This window comes from Falco peregrinus, chromosome 2 (assembly GCF_023634155.1).
Source record: "Falco peregrinus isolate bFalPer1 chromosome 2, bFalPer1.pri, whole genome shotgun sequence".
NCBI classification, from domain to species: domain Eukaryota; kingdom Metazoa; phylum Chordata; class Aves; order Falconiformes; family Falconidae; genus Falco; species Falco peregrinus.
Window position 1 is genome coordinate 105,591,753 of NC_073722.1, and position 16,117 is coordinate 105,607,869.

General features: G+C 57.2%; 1 protein-coding gene across 1 annotated transcript in view; it reads left to right on the forward strand.

Annotated features, from left to right (window-relative positions):
- CUX1 (cut like homeobox 1) overlaps positions 1-3,067 on the forward strand; it is a 281,435-nt gene extending 278,368 nt beyond the window's left edge. The window contains exons 22-23 of the mRNA XM_055797921.1: positions 698-762; positions 1,243-3,067. Coding sequence (XP_055653896.1) covers positions 698-762; positions 1,243-1,303 — 126 coding nt within the window. The 3' untranslated portion in view covers positions 1,304-3,067. The remainder of the gene's footprint in view (positions 1-697; positions 763-1,242) is intronic.
- The last annotated feature ends 13,050 nt before the right edge of the window (positions 3,068-16,117 follow it).

Sequence of the window (16,117 nt, forward strand, 5' to 3'; positions counted from 1 at the left end):
CATCCCCATGGTGGGGGCAACATCTTTGCCGCTAATCCCAGGAGACAGCACAGCCTTCACCCCTTCGTGACCGCTGCCTTCTGCCTGTTGTAATTTCAACCTAACCCTAATTTGGAGGCCAGCTGATGGGTGTTTGTGGAGTTAAGAGTATTGCCCTGGTGATAACAACAGCTTACAGAACTCCAGGGCTTGAATGCACCCTCTTCCCAAAACCCACCGCTGCCTCCCTGCCTCCTTGGACCACAGGACCACATGGAAACCTGGTGGCATGAAGGGAAAAGGGAACCAAACCAAGCAGTGACCTTCCTTCAGCCTGTTCCAAACCCACATCTCCATCCCTGCGCAGCCTGGTGGGCACCCACCTTACCCCAAACCACCGCAGCGCTGGCCCAGAAAAATAACCCACTGGAAAAGGTCACCCTGACCGTCCCCAGGGCAGCCCCCTGAAGCACAGGCTGGGTTTCTCCGTGCTGGTGATCCAAGGCTGCAAACCCAGCTTTACCCAGAGCATCGCTTTCGGTCTCTGCTTGACGCACAAAAAACACAGGCACTTGCAAGATGCTGCGGCAGAGACTTTGCTGGTGGCGGCGGGGATGGGGTGGCAGGGACACGGGACGGCCCAGCAGTGACACAGGCAGTGAGGGCAGGCAGAGATGGGCAGGTGAAAGCAGGGCTGACTGTATTTCATACTTTGCAGGTGCTCTACAAAACGGCCTGGAGCGAGAGCGTGGGGAGGGACTGTGCTGCCTACTGCGCTAAGAAGTGGGTGTGAGGGCGCGCTGGGGCAGCCTGGCCCCGGGGGTCGGGAGCATCGTCTGCCTGGGTTTGGTGGGCAGAGCGTGGTGGTTTGCAGCAGATTTTTGGGCACTGCTCGGTGCACCTCTGTCCTGGAAAATGAGGGGGGTTATTTGGGTTTTAAACCCTTAATCCGGTGAGGATGGGAGGGAGAAAAAAACGCATGGGGCAGGGCAACTGCCTGTCTTCAGTCAGGTGTTTTCCAAATCCCTTCCCGTGAGCAGTTCTTGCCCGGCAAGGAAGCCTGCTAAAGCCAGGCATGAGCCAGGATCAGGCCCATGCCTTGACTCCGCTGCCCTGAGCAGCTCCCAGGCGCTGCTGCCCGTGGCTGGAGGAAAGCGTGGGGTAACGATGGCAGCCAGCGCTCAGAAACAGCGCGGATCCAGCTCAGCCATCAAAGCGCTTTAGACCTTGCTGCAAATTAATGTGCCTGTGCTCTTTCCCCAGGTACGCCGACCACGTCCACAAGTTCCACGAGAACGGGGACACGGGCGACATGTGGCAGTGACGGCTGGATGCAGCCCCACTGGCACCGGCTCCCCTTCCATCCCACTGCAGGATCTGTCCCTCTGTCCCTTCATGCCCTGCCAGCTGCTTCACTATAGCTTTGCTTTCTGCTTTGTAGGATGGAGGCAGTTATCACCCCTCACCCCCACCCCTCCCCGCTCCCACCCTTGGAAATCAGAAGCCTCAACTAACAGAGAGTCGTTTTGCAGGACACGGTGTTCCAGCCCTCCCTCCCTCCCCGGAGGAGGCTGCAGCAGTGTCCGTGTCCTGATGTCCCAGAGAGTTCAGTCTTTACCAAAATACACGGAAAAAGAAGGATAAGAGGTACTTCTCTCGGATGCAATCTCTTTCCGTCCTGTTCCAAGTCCAGTGCAACACTGGGTGGACTAAATTTAGCCAAGAACAGGGGGAAAACCCAATCTCCTGAACTTACATTTTCAAGCATCGTGATATTTGAAAATTCCTATTTTGCTCCGGTTTGCTGAATTATCAGAAGGCAAGCAGTCCTGCCGGGCTCTGACAGAGCAAGCGAGGCAGCAGCAGGTAACAATCAGTCATCCCCGAAGATGGGGTTGCTCTCGCTGCCTCTTGAGTCAAGTGAAGCGGCTGCTCAGCCCTGTGCTTCCCCTGAAGGGTGGGTGACCTGGGACCTTCAGCAGCATCTCTCACTGCACTGCTGGGTACCACAGATGCTCTTCTGCATCTCCAGTAACGAGCTGGAGCCCTTGGCTTGAAAACAGCCCAGCTAGTTAGGACTTAAGGGGCATGAAGGGAAGTGTTGCAGGTCAGGATGGATCTCACAGGGATGCTCCAGACTCTCCTGGCTGAGATGTTTCTGCTGAGCTTTGGTTGCCCTTCTGGGTGCACCGGTTTCACCTAATCCCAGGTGGTACCTGCCTCGTATGGGGCTTTACTTGTCCTGTAGCTGATCTGCTCAACCTCTGACCCTTGTAGGAAACCACAAGTCGAATCAAGCAATTGCCGCTGATGGGTTTGCTGGGCAATGAACGGTGGGATGCTAATTTGGGTTGATTGGGGGAGACAGAGGTGATAGGAGAGGCTCTGATTAAAAAGGGCAGATCCCAGCACCCCCAATTCCTGCCTCAGCTCACTGCGACCACATGGTGCAGGAAGATATTAGCTTGTTAGCGTGGTCCTCAATTAAAATTCCCCTCCAAAGAAAGGAGAATAGTGTTGCTTCCGATTAATATTTCATTGCAGATTCAGATCTATTCACATTCACGCTGCTGGGAAGCCGGGGCCTCTAATGGAGCATGCAGGCAGCGATAGGCTTCACATCTGCCACAGGCAGCCCAGGTTTATTTATAGGAGCTGTGGCCCGCGGCAAAATGTAAAATACTCGTAAACTGAGGGGAAGGATAAAGCCTGAGGGACTGACCTGCACCTGTCCCACTTGGCTTGGGGTAAACTGAGCCCGTCCGGAAAGGAGACACACACGGGGCGAGATGCCAGCAAGGGGGGGGATGCTGCCGTATGCCGGGGACCTCTTCATAAACTAATCAACTTCAGATGTGGAGGAGATGAGCTTTTGCTGTCCGAAATCGGTAGCTCGGAAACGTGATCTGGGACGCTTGTTGAGGCTTTGTTGGGAAGGTTAAATTTGCTTTTTTTAGAAGCTGTATGTGGTGTTCTTGGAATTGCAAAACTTCTGCAGCTATTCACACTTGTACTCTTCATAAATGACTTAAAATAGATGTTGAGTTCTGCAGGACAAGCGATAAAATAAACTTAGACATGCATTGGCTGGGTTGCTTTTGTGCTTTGCTTTTTTTTTTTTTTTTTCACTTTTGATATTAAACAACTGAGAAATGTCCTGCTGGAGTCCAAGGGCAGTGTGTGCAGCTAATTTTAGAAACCCATTACAGCAGCTACAGGCAGTGATGTCTCGCAGCGCCAGGAAAGGCAGGACCTCTGTCCCTGTGTGCTGGAGCCGTTGTCCTGGCTCCCTGTGAGCGCTGGCATCCCATGGGCCAGGGGAAACGCTCCCAGCACAGGAGGGACCACGGGAGCAGAGGGGCTTGAGCCCAGGCAGCCTCCAAGCCCGGAACTGTTCTGTCTATCCCCTGGCTAATCTGGGGGGAGCTGATCATGATCCCCTGCTTTTTCATCTCCCTGTTTCCTTGTTACTCCAGCCCCAGGGGACCCCGGCACCCCTGGCTGGCAGGGCTGGGCTGCTTTGCGGGCTCTGACCCTGGGGTTTAGCCCCAGCTTCCTTCAGCCGAGCCCAGCAGGTGCCAGGGGGCTGGGGAGAGCCAAGACACCCCCCCCCCACTGCAAGGGGCCGGAGGGCAGAGGGCTGGGGTGGGGGTTTTGCAGCCCCTGGGGATGCGCAGGTCTTGCTGGTCCTGGAGCTGCCAGGTTTTGTCCCTCGGGCAGAGCTGTCACCTCCTTCCACGCAAAATAAAAATTACAACTGTGCTGGTTTGTCCCCAAATCACCCCTGAGAAGGGCAGGGGTTAGATGTAGGGGGCTGTTTTCTAATCTCACTGTTTTGCGGCTTCCAGTAACTCCTACGGCTGTGGCACGGACCTGCATCTCCTCACCGTCCCCCAGCACCGGCCAACCGGCGAGGGGCTGCGCACACCCCGGCATCGCAGTGAGCACCAGCAGCACTCGGGGTAATGCTTATCCCAGCCCCGGCGACGTTAGGGCAGCAAGGGGACGCCTGGGTGTCCCAGACAGCAGACAACTGCTGCTCCCGAGCGTCCAGCTCCGGCTGCCAAAACCCTCTGACCGGAGGCAGGGAAAGCCCAAACCGGGGAGGGCTCTGGGGTCACTGACTGCCCGCGGCTGCCCGGCACCTCGGCCAAGTTTTCGGAGCCGCTTTCTAGAGACGTGCTGGAGGCAAAGGGCTGGGGCAGAGCTGGGGGGCTGCAGGGCTCTGGGGGGAGCCTCGTCCCTCCGGGCAGAGCAGCGCGGGCTCGAACAGCCAGCAAGATGCTTGTGCGTAGCACCAAACAAAAATTTGCAATTTTGGTGGCTAGGAAGATGCCCTAGGGCTGTCCTTCGGTGGCTGGGCACGGGGAGATGTCTCCTGTGGCCCCCAACACCTCGTGGCACCTCTGGCCAAGTTCAGCAAGGCAGGACACAGCAAAGTGTTGCTGGCAACCCAGTGCCCAGACCCCCTTCCACTCCAAAAATTAAAGTGGGGGGTCAATTAAAGGAAGCAGGAGCCCCAGACTCAGGCAAGAGCTACAGTTAGGGGCTTTGCCATGGGCAGGAGAAGCGGCCCCGTGCCCGACGGGGAGCAGGAGCAGGGCTGTCCTCGCTGTCCCGGGGTGTGCGGGGGTCGGGGTGCCACACCGCACCCTGCCTGGCCCACTGCCGGTTTCTCGGGTGTCACCGGCCGCGCTGGGCGACCTTTTGGGGACACCCTCGGTTCTCCTTAAGGTTGGGCGAGGAGAGAAACAGTGACAGGGCGGCATCCCCCGCACCGTTCCGGAATGCCGTGCCCCATGTGCAGGAGCCCCCGGCGGCAGTGGTGGCCCCCGCAGCACGTGCGCAGGCTGGGGCTGATTCAGCACGAGAAGGGACGAGGTGTCCAACCGTGGCAGCAGCGCGATGGCAGCAGCCAGCGGTGGATGCACCGACATCTCTGCGCGGGCCTTGGCGCTCCTTCATGCACAGCGTGGGGGCAGGTATTGCATCGCATCTCCCCGCTGCTGTGCTCGAGCAGCTTCCCTGCAGCTCCCTGGGCACACCTATAGACCCACACCGCTACATACGCATGTGCCTATAGACCTGCAGCCCTATAGACACACAGCCACAGAGTCGGGCACCCACCCTGAGCCCCAGCACCCCCTGAGCCCTGCTTTCAGCCAGGTTCGGAGGGCAGCCCCAAAGCACCCGCAGCCTGGTCCTTGCTGGGCTCCTGCCTCTTTTAAGAGGCAGGGAGGGGAGATGGGGAGGGATTTTTTGCTAATTTGATTTGAAAACCCATTTTATCCCTGAGTGACTTGAAAGAAAAGGATTTCTGCGACCCCTTGCTCTCCCTCGCTGTTTTAAATTTGATTATGGGAAACAATTTTAATTAGTATTGACAGATATTCAGAAAAATAATTACGGGAAAACCTGTGCTTTTTATATCCATTTAACCTGCAAATCTTCCATCCCATCTGAGAGCCAGGCTGAATTTCGGGGGGTGATGGTGGGTTATATAGTAGTAAAAGGCTCCTGGGGAAGCCCGGCTGGCTAATGAGATAACAGGCTGCTCACATCTGGGTCACAAGTTCAGTTTTTGCCGCAGGCAGAGGAGACAGGAGAGAAATCACTGCCAGGATGCGGCCGATCTGGCCTGATCCTCGGCTGCGGCGCACACCCCATCTGCGCCCTGGGCAGGGGGCCCAGCACAGCCCCAGCCCCACACCGTGCCCCCCGTGCAGGGGATGCTGAACGCCCCGGCAGCCCAGTTAGCGCATGGAGGAGCAGGGCCATGGGTGGTGTTTGCAGCTCAAGCCACAGCAGCAGTTATTGGGCTGCTAGAAGAAAAAATAATATCATTTTTTTCAAAAAGCCTCCGGCCAGGCACCTCATCCCTCCAGTCCGGATCCTGCTGGCAATGGGTCTCCGGAGCCAGTAACAAGCAGGCAGCAAACGTGTTTGCTCCTGCTCTGCAAATGGAAAAGCGAGATCGATAGGGTCTGAGCAGAGCTGAATGAAGCGGAGCCAGCGCCTGGCGCGCAGGATGCGAGTGAGACTCCCCCGCCAGCAGGAAAGGAGCTTTGCAAACACAAACACACGCAGAGCCAGCGCCGGGAGAAACGCGCCCGGTGCTGTGGGTTATTTTAAGTTCAGGGTGTACCCGGTAAATGCAGCAGATAAACAGATCGCTGGACTGGGAGCTCACAGGGTCCGTCGCACTGGGTCAGTGCATGGAGGCAGCCCAGATAGAAAATAAGATATAATGGGTTTGCCTATCTGGAGGCAGGAGCCTGACCAGCCTGGCCATAGGGATCGATTGGTATTTATTTTTGGAAGAGCGGCTCTAATTATCCTCTGTAAGCAGGCAGGGAAATGGTGGTGGCTTTCCACCGCCTGATGCCTTTAAATCAAGGCTGAACATCTGTCTGGAAGACATGCTCTGGTTCAGCCGGGAGTTACGGCCACGCGGCAGGAATTATCGGCCAAGGGCACATGGCCCCCTGCATGGCGCAGGGCGGACAGCACGGCATTATGAGCGATGAGCCATCATCCCTCTCATTTCTTTCCGAATAGATGGAGCAGCCAGGGCTGCTGGGTTTAGGCAGCTCATTTTAAAATCCCGAGCAGGGTTTGACTGCTGGGCACTCCCTCGGCCACGGTGCGTTGGTCATGATGCTCTTCCCACATGGCCACCCCCGGCTGGGACAGCCGGTGCAGTGCAAGAGGTGACGGCAGCCGGTGGAGGGACATGGGGGCACGTGGGAGTCACAGCGGGGTTGTCTCGATGCTGAAATGGCAGCAGTGAGGTGGCACCGTGCCGTGTCGCAGCAGAGCTGGGCATCACTGCTGCGAGCCCCTATGATGCTATGGGAGCCCTGAGAACCCTGTTAATAGGGGAGCGGGGTTATGAAGCCGGGTGTGGGGCAAGGAGGGCAAAAGCAAAGCAGGATCCTCCGCGTGGCCGTGCTGGAAGGTGCCGGCTGGTAATAACTGTTTTATTGCTTCCTGTTGTGTTAGACATCTGATGGCAAGCCAGGGCCGAAAGCTGGTGCAGCATATGGAGCAGCCCCCCCGTCCTCCCCCTCCGCCTTATTTACAGAGTCTCCCTGGAGATGGGCCTCGCAGGCTTTTCCAGCTCGGAGTGGAAGCGGAAAAATATTTACCTCGCTCCCCCCCCCCCCCCAAAGTCTGTTCCCATTAAGGCAGGAAAACGTAAACGAGATGCAGAAGGTGGAAATGCTGCGCTGCCACGGCGAGCACCAGGGGAGCGACGGGGATGGGGATGTCAAAGGGGCCATGGGCAAGGACCCTCCCCAGGGGTCCCTGCTCCCTGCAAGGACCTTAGCCTGTGCCAGGGGCTCCACCAAACCCAGCCCTTCACTTTCCAACACTGCTTTCAGGGGGAGGCGCTGGGGGTGGCACAAGGACACTTCGGTGTCCTGCTGCCCCCATTGCAGCCACAGCCCCATGGGGATTTGCAAAGCCCTTCCTGGTATGGCTTCATCCCAGGGGTGCCCCAGGGTGGGGGTCCTGGGGCAGTGCCCACCTCCAGGCTTTGCTTTGGCAGCCCAACAGTTTGCAAAGTGGGCATGGAAAGGTTGCACCTCCAAAATCCCCTGGGTTTTGCTTTTATTCCTTAATTATGGGGGTTTTAACATTGACCAGCACAGGACAGATGCCCGCGAGCTGCCAACCCTCCAACATGCTGGTGTGAAGGTCTCCCACCAGCACCAGCATTGCAATGGGAAAAAAAAAAAAAAAAAAAAAAAAAAAAAAAAAGGAAGGAAATTGGCTGCGTTTCCCTGAACGATGCCCCAGCCATCGATCACCAAGTCACACCAGGAACCTGGCCAGCACAGCCAGCAGCTCCTGGCTCCATGAGTTGTCTCCTGCCAGCCTGGCCCAGCCATCTGCACCATGTGGGAAAGCTCAGCTGATACCTGTGTGCAGCCTTTTAATGGGAAAAACCCCGGCTCACGGCCCTGCGTGGGGAAGCCGGCGAGCCACGCTTGGCCCCGGCAGCTCCGCTGGGAACAGCCCCTGCCGAGGGTGAGCTGCCAACTGGCAACGAGCCACTGGGCGAGTTGGAGCTTCTACCAGCCTTTGGCACAGCTCGGTGAGCTGAAGGGGTAAGAGATCATGCAGGAATTAAGACAAGGGGCAGGAGGGATGCAGGGACACGTGCTGCCAATGCGGTCTTCCCAGTGGCAAAAGGCATGTCTCCCTTTGGCTTCACCGGTAAGGTGTGCCTGGCCGCGGGGGGAGTTTCCAGCTGGGCAGGTGCTGGTGCCAGGCAGAGCCATGGGTGCCCGAGGGATGCACCCACTCTTGCTGGGGCACCCAGGTGGCTCAGGCATGGCAGGATCTTGGCCCAACTGTGGGCACAGTGTGGGTGTCAGACGGGGGGCAGGTCCCACCCAAGCTGGCAAAAATAACACGCTTTTCCTTTCTTCTAACCCGTTTTGCCCCCTTTCTTGCATCTGTCCACAGCTGGAAGGGGCTGGGCAGTGCTGCTGACCAAGGGTGCTGTGCTGAGCCACTCGCTGTGCCTTGTCCCCATCGACGGAGCTTTGCCCCTCTTGGAGGGGGCTTTGTCCTCATTGCTTGGAGCTTGGTCCCCCTTGCATGGTGCTTTGCTCCTGTTGCATTAGTGCTTCGTCACCATGGTACAGGGCTTTGTCCCCCTGGCACAGTGCTTCATTCCTGTTCCGTCAGTGCTTCAGCACCATCGCACAGGGCTTTCCCTCTATTGCATTAGTGCTAGTGCTTCATCACCATCACACGGGGCTTTCCCTCTGTTGCATTAGTGCTTCATCACCATTGCACAGGCTTTGTCCCCATGGCATAGTGGTTTGTTCCCCTGGCACGGTGCTTTGTTCCTGTTGCATCAATGCTTCATCACCATTGCAGTGCTTTCCCTCTATTGCATTAGTGTTTCATCAACATTGCAGGGTGCTTTATCCCGGCTGCATTAGTGCTTTCTCCCCTGCACTGGTGTTTTCCCCTGTTGCACAGATGCTGCCCCTGTCACCTCAGCTTTGTAAAGTGAAACAAGTGAAAAAACCCCGGTGCGACCCCCAGCAGCAAAGCCCGGTTTTTGCACCCTCAGAGGAGCGGTGCTGGGGCCGAAGGCAGCACCACAGCCCTTGCACAACCTCCTCTTACACCTCCTCTTGCCCAAAATAACCACCCCCAGCAGCAGCGGGGGAGGGGACGGACAGGGGGACACGACACCGGCACATGCCCTGCCAGGTACGCAGCCAAAAATAGCCGGGGAGGGAGCAGGGGCAGAGGGGACCCACACATCCCGCAGGGGCTCGGCCACGCTCCCAGCTCCCCAAGGGAGGCAGGGACGGGCTGGCAGCACCGGGGTCCCAGTGGGGGCTGAGCACCCCGCTGCGACCCCCCAAGGGAGGACAGGTCCTCCCCAGGCATCCTGCGAAACACACCACGGCTCATCGAGGGAGGCGGCGTGAGGTGTGATTTTGTGGGATCTGGAGCTGTCCCAGGGATGACAGGGGCCTTGAGCCAGCCAGGGGATGCAGCCCAGCAGCAAAGCAGCTGCAGCTGTGGGCTCTGGGGTACCCTCTCGGCACACCAGCCTTCACCCCAAATCCTTGCCCTGAACATCCAGGATCTGGGGCCTTTCGGGTACCCGTCGCTATGGAAACCCCTTCTCACAGTGCTGAGCCTGCCTGCGCTGCTGCCTTCCCTGAGCTGCAATGCTGCAAGGTGATGCTGGGGGAGGTGGTCCTGCAGGTCCCAGCCACAGCGGGATCAGCAGAACCCCCCCGACCCCCCCCCCCCATGGGGGTCTCTTGGGGAACGAAAGAGCTCTGTAAGGAGTAATGGGGGTTTTTAACAGCCTCTTGGTGGTTTTAGAGACTTGGGGAAGACGTTTAGCACAGAGGAGAGCTCTGGGCTGGACCCACATGAATGGTCTTGCTGATGTCCCCAAAAGTGACCCTTCCTCAGGTGCAGGGAGCCAGCACTGCCCCCTCAGCAGCCAAGAAAGGGCTCCTTGCCTTAAAAAAACCTGCTTTGCTCTGCAAACACTGTCCCTTCTGCAGCCTGTTTCCATCGAGCATCCCACTGCCCAGCGAGGTGCTCGGGGTGGGGGTGGCAGCTGGCGTGGGAGCAGGCAAGGCATCGGCCATTCTTCTGTGGGGGAGATGCGGCAGGTCAGGCTGTGCCAGCCCCTGGGGTCCCCACTGATGGAGGGGACCCTGACATCATCCCCACAAGCAGATGCTGCTGGGGCTGCACAGCAATCGGTGCATCTCCCGGGCAGGGTGGGACCCGTCCTTTCCCAGTGTGGTGTCACGCTCCTCTGGGGTGACACAGCCTGCCCTGGGGTGGGGAGAGGGCTGCCCTCACTACCACCTTCCCACACCCTGGCCCAGAACTGGGATTTTCCAGAGCTTTTTCCCAGTTCCCATCCATGCACCAGTCCCTGCAAGCTGGCAGGGTTTAGGACTTTCCTGGCTGCTGCTGTGGGCACCGGGGACTCCTTCGGGGGCACCCAGCACACCAGCCCTGCTGCTCGCACCCACCGGTTCTAAACCACCACGGGCTGCTAAAAAGATGGAAGAAGCTTTCAAAGCTAAGGCAGGGCTGGGATTTTGGAGCAGCTAAGAATTTTAAGAGCTGTTCTGAGTTCAGGCAAAGATGGTTTTGCCTTTAATATTTAATGCTTGTTTTTTTTTTGAACACACGTGCAAGCATGCATTCAGAGCTGCTGCAGGGAGAGCTTTGCACTGCAGAAACACCAGGGCCAGCCTGACCCAGCAGCGTGGGACTGCTTCAAAGCCAAGGTTGCCAGAAGGGCATTCTCCAGCCTGTAGGCAAAACCCTGGAAAACCTCAATGAAAGAGCCACTTGGACCAGCACAGCGGGAAATGCCGGGGACAGGACCCCACACAGCAAAGATGAGCCCTGTGCCGGCAGGAGCAGCACGGTTTCCCCTCCATCACCAGGCACAAGGAGCTGTTGCTGGAGTGTTTGCAAGTGAGAAAGGTGAAAGCCCTTTCTGTGTGCCTGAAATCTCCAGGGGTTTGGCTCCTGCTGGCTGGAGGCTGTGGGTGCAGAGCAGAGGGACCTCTGGGAGCATGGAGCAGCAGCATCGAGGAGGGAACCCATGTTATGCCCGGGGAGAGCAAGCAGAGAAGGATCCAACCTGGGACAGACCCTGTGGGAGAGCTGTGCTGGATGGAGGATGAGATCCAGCGGTCTTCTCGGTGAACAGCCTGGCTGTGGGTCAGGACCAGCAAAGTGGGGGTCCCAAGCCCATCCCCAAGCAGATGCCACCAAATAGATGCAGCTGCAGGAGGTGACTGAAGGGGGATGCAGTGAGGAGGGCTTTGCTCCTGGAAAAAGCCCTGTCCAGGACAGCACAGCCATGGAGGATGCGTGGGAAGGCTTTTTGAAGCCTTTTCCTCCCGTGGCTGGTTCCTACGCGGTGCTCTGCCCAGGCAAAACAAAGCTCTGACACCACCTTTCAAGCGTGGCTCCAGCAGAGCAGAACAGCACAAAGAAAAGGGATATTTAAGAGACAACCTGAGAGTAGCTAACAGCCTCTGACCTTGCGCCAGCAGAAACAGAAGGCAGTTTGGAAGGCAAGGTGCAAAAGGTACCTGTCCCCCTGGGAGGGACGCGGACCAGGTCACCCTGGCAGGGCAGGCACGGCCATGGGGAGCAGCAAAGGAGCAGAGCCCTCGGGCGAGAGGGGGCAGGAGCAATCACACTGCGGGTTTGGTTTGGGTTTTTTTGCTAGTTTCAGCTCTGCAGCCCCAGGTGTGGATGCACTAAGGTCCGTCCCCGTCCCCCCGCCCAATACAAAGACTGGCATTGGGGTGCTCGTCCCGACGCAATGCTCTGCATCTGCTTGCAAATGCTTGCACGCTTGGCGAGCTCTCCACCTGCCGCCCTGCCAGCGGGTGCGGAGGGGAAGTTTTAGCACAGAAAAAGCATTGCTTTTCATTTGCATCAGCAGGAGGAAGAAGAGCAGCCGCAGCACCAGCGCTGGGCTCCAGTGGCCTCCCCTGCAGTGGCCCGACTCCTGTGCCAGGGATGTGTCCTCATAGGAGATGTTGCGTTTCTGGATGCAGCTGTCTCTCTTCCAAACACATTCCCTGGAGACACTGAGTAAGCACAAATACTGTCCTGCTGGTGTGGGGCTGGGGCATTCAGAGGGTCTCGGTAGGGTCCATCCCAGCAGGAGGCAGCGGAAGAGGATTCTCCTTCTTGGAGGCATCAGGATCAGGCAAAATAAAACACTTTAGGATGGGAAGTCTTGAATCGTGTCAGCTGATGCCAAGCTGGACATGCCCTTTATGCTCCTAATACCACTCCCAGGTCTGCCAGGGATGCAGAAGGATCAAGCCTGAACCCCCTCTCCACCTGACAGTGTTATCAGGAGATTGCACTCCTTCCCCACTCGTTAGCCCCAAATATTGCTCCCTTCCCAGCTGGGCTGGACACTGAGCAGTTGCTAAACACAATCCTGAACAGATGTTTGAAGCGCAAAAGAGCTGGGCCATGGTGGGGGACAGGCTGCGCACACACAAGAAGGATGAATTGTTGATGCTGCAAGCTGGCCAGCTGCTCTCCTGCATGGCTCCTCCACTCAGCCGATGCTCTCTGTCTGCATCCAACCCCATCGGTCATCCTGGGGGGAGATGAGGATGGGGTTTGGTCCTCTTTGTCCATCATCCTGTTTGTCTATCTTCCTCCGGGGGATTTCAGCTGGTCTGGCTTTGCGCTGGTCTGCGGTTGGGCTTGTCCGTCTTTGAGGGTCACCTTGGGAGAACATCGCTCAGCCAGGACCGCACAGGAACCCTGGGCAGGGGGACAGAAAAGTGCAGGTTGCAGAGGAAATTTTAGTCATGGTCTTTATGCCGAAAGGAAAGGGCTTTTCTCCCTGTCTCAGGTAAGTCCCGAGTCAGGGGGTGAGGAGGAGAAGGGAATTTGCACGTCAAGGTCTTCACATCAGCACGATCCCCCGGAGAAAGTGCCTCCAGCCCTGCGGCCGACTGTCATGGACTGTTTGCCTTCTCTAACACACCAAAGGACATTTTAAAGCAATTTCTCCCGCACAAATAAATATAAAACCAAACCGCTGTTTCTCCTTTCATCCCTGTGACATCTTCCTCCAGTAAATCCTTCCCTTACGTCTCATTAGAGACTGTTCCTGGACAATTTGCAGCTGTGACAACCCAGGAGCTGCCTGGGGCCTGTCTGCCTGGCTGACAACTCACATACGCACCCAGCTTTTTGCTGTGCCTGCACCACCAAATGGTTTCACGGCTGCGCTGCCCCATGCCACGGCCATGGACGTCTCCTACCTTCCTTTCCAGGGTGTTCCTGGGATGCTGGACCAAACACTTCACCTCCCACCCCTGCTTTCCTCCCCTCAGCCCTCTCCTCCGTCCCCACCACGGTTTTGCAACTCTGCAAACCCACAGCATTAGAGTTTTGCGAGAAAAATCCGCAAGAGCATTACGGTCCCCGGATAACCCCCTGCCTGCCCCAGGACGTGGCGAGGATGGAGGCGATGAAATTAAAAATAACTGGCTTCGCCGGGAGGTGCGGGTGGCGGAGAGTGCGCTGCCAGAGCTGGCACGGCCGGGCTGCCGGATGCCTCCAGGCACAGGATTTCAAGGGCACGTCACGCTCCAGCCGGGCGGCTGCCAGCAGCCCTCCCCAGTGCTGGCTGTGCCGCTCTCTTGCCTCCTTCCAGCAATTTTTTAAGGCAGCTAATAGCTCCAAGGGAGTCCCGGCATAATGAGAATTGGCAGAAGCAAGCAGATATTAGGTTTATTCACCACCAGTTTTAAATCATTGAGCATAGCAGAAAGGCCGTGTTCCTACAAAGCAATATGTTCTGCTTTGCTTGCATCGCGGTTCCTATTAAAAGGGCTTAGTGATGAATGGGGACAGTGGTGTCTGCGGGGGGAGCGGTGCTGGCCAGCTCCAGCGGTGCTCTGGTGAAGGGACAGGGACAGCGGGACCAGAAACTGGGGCCAAGGATTTGAGCCGAAGCTCGTCTGCATCTACAGGAGCTCCCACCGGCTGCAGGCTGGGACTCGTGAAGAATTTACATCCATTGAAGGCAGCCTGTGGCTCCAGTTTAAAAATAAAGCCTTAAAAAGATAATTTGGGGAGCTGGACCAGGGATGCTCTTTTGCACAGCGGAACACAGTTCCTCAGGGATTGCTGAGAAAAGTCGCGAGAGAAGTTAAACTTTTCACCTCGGCAATTATTGTATGTCTCTTTGGGCAAGGCACAGACCTAAAATTAGCCCTCAAATCCTTTTGAAGGTTGGGATTTTTCAAGTGACTGACCAGCAGCAGTGCAAACTGTGCACTTCCACACGGATCCCTGGGGTTTTTTTTAATTGCAGCCTTGCAAGGTTACCCGGTGTTTCATCGCAAGCAAGGCCGGGCTTTCCAACCTTGTTTTACACAACCTGAAACAAGCAGCAACCCACAGAGGGAAGGCAGAAGAAGGCCTGTTACGTACCAAAGTCTTTGCCATCACAAAACGTTTTTTCCTGGATCATGGGAGAAAACCCAGCGTTCCAGCCCTTCCCTGGGCTGCTGGCATGTTTTACTCTCGAGCGATGTTTGCGATCATCTGGGATGCCGGGCTTTCTGCTGCTCGCACGGCACTTGGAACCCAGGAGGGGTGAAGAGCAGGGTCTGAAGCAAGTGGCTGCCATCAGCTGGGGGAGCACAGGGCACCCCGCCAGGCTCCCTGCACCCAGCACGCTGCCTCTGCCCCAGCACCCTGCAGCCCCTTTGCCCACCCAGCTGGACCCTCCGCCTGGCCGGCAATGAGGGCGTGAAAGCTGGGGTTGTCCTTGCCATCGCTGCCTCTTCCCACAGAGGATGCGCTGGATGGTTCCATGGCACGGGCAGGGCATCGGCCAGGGCTACCGGAGCCACGCCATGCGGCTCCCAGCCCTGCCGGCAATCGATAGCGAATGCAATGAAACCCTTAATGAAATTCCCGCCTAAGAGACTATTGATTGTGTATTTTCTTTAAAAATGTATATGAATGGGAGAGAGGCTTTTTGGAGGGGAGGCCGCGGAAGGAGAGGGGTGAGAGGAAACCATCAGCCGCTGCAGGAGATGGGTAGATGTGACCTGCCCAGGGTAACCTGCACGGAGCAGTGGGCTCCAGCCTCTTGGGGAGCGTTAATTCATCCTCAAAACACCCCAGGGAAGGGAAAACGTGAGCAGCCAGAAGCAGGAGGGTGGGCATGCAGAGCAAAACCATAACAAAACCAACAATGATGGAACCAAGGAGTGAAGCCAAGAGTCCACGACCTGGCCGTGCCTCCCTGTCACCGCTTTTGCAGATCCCCCTGCCCGGTCCCACGCTGATGCCTACGACGCTAACGGAGCGGCTGAGGAAGATGCTGCGCTCCTCTGCCTCGGTGGTTTGGGGGAAGGAAAAGCAAATGGTGCATCAACAACCCCGCAACCCACCTCCCTCCTCCTTCCCGCACCCTCAGGGCACCCCCAAACCAGCCGCTTCCCAAATCTCCCCAGGTTACACCTAGCAGGGTAAGAGGATGGCAAGGAGGCACAATAAATAAATAACAATAGTAATAAAAACCCACCCACCCCCTCCACCCCTTACATAACCAGCATTGTCTTAATCCTACAGGTGCTTTGCAGAAGTAAAAAGGATTTGTTCCTCCTGCAAATCCTTTTTTTTTCTTCTTTTTTTTTTTTTTTTTGGTGAGTCATCCTTATCCACCGGTGGACATGCTGTGGGGAGGGCGGGGGGGGTGGGATGGGGGGTGGGGGGGGCTCTGTGGGGTCCGGGGGGGGCCGTGTGGGGTCCTGGGGGCAGCCTGCCATAAAGTGACCCCTGAATAAATCCCTTCCACCCCTGTGGGGTTCAGTTCCCCTGTGGCTTGTCCTGCCCCCCGTTGGCAGAGGAAGGGGCTTGGAGATGGGCCCCATACATATGTCAGCAGGACAAGGCAGGGGGGTGCGGGGGGTGCCCCCCAGACCTGCACCCCGAGCCCCCTCCGGCCACGCAGCGCTGCCCTGAGAACCCCCCGGGATGAGGGGGGAGGTGTCACCCCAAATACCATCTCCTTCACAGCGCTGGGGTGAGCTTTGGGGTTCACAGATGGGGC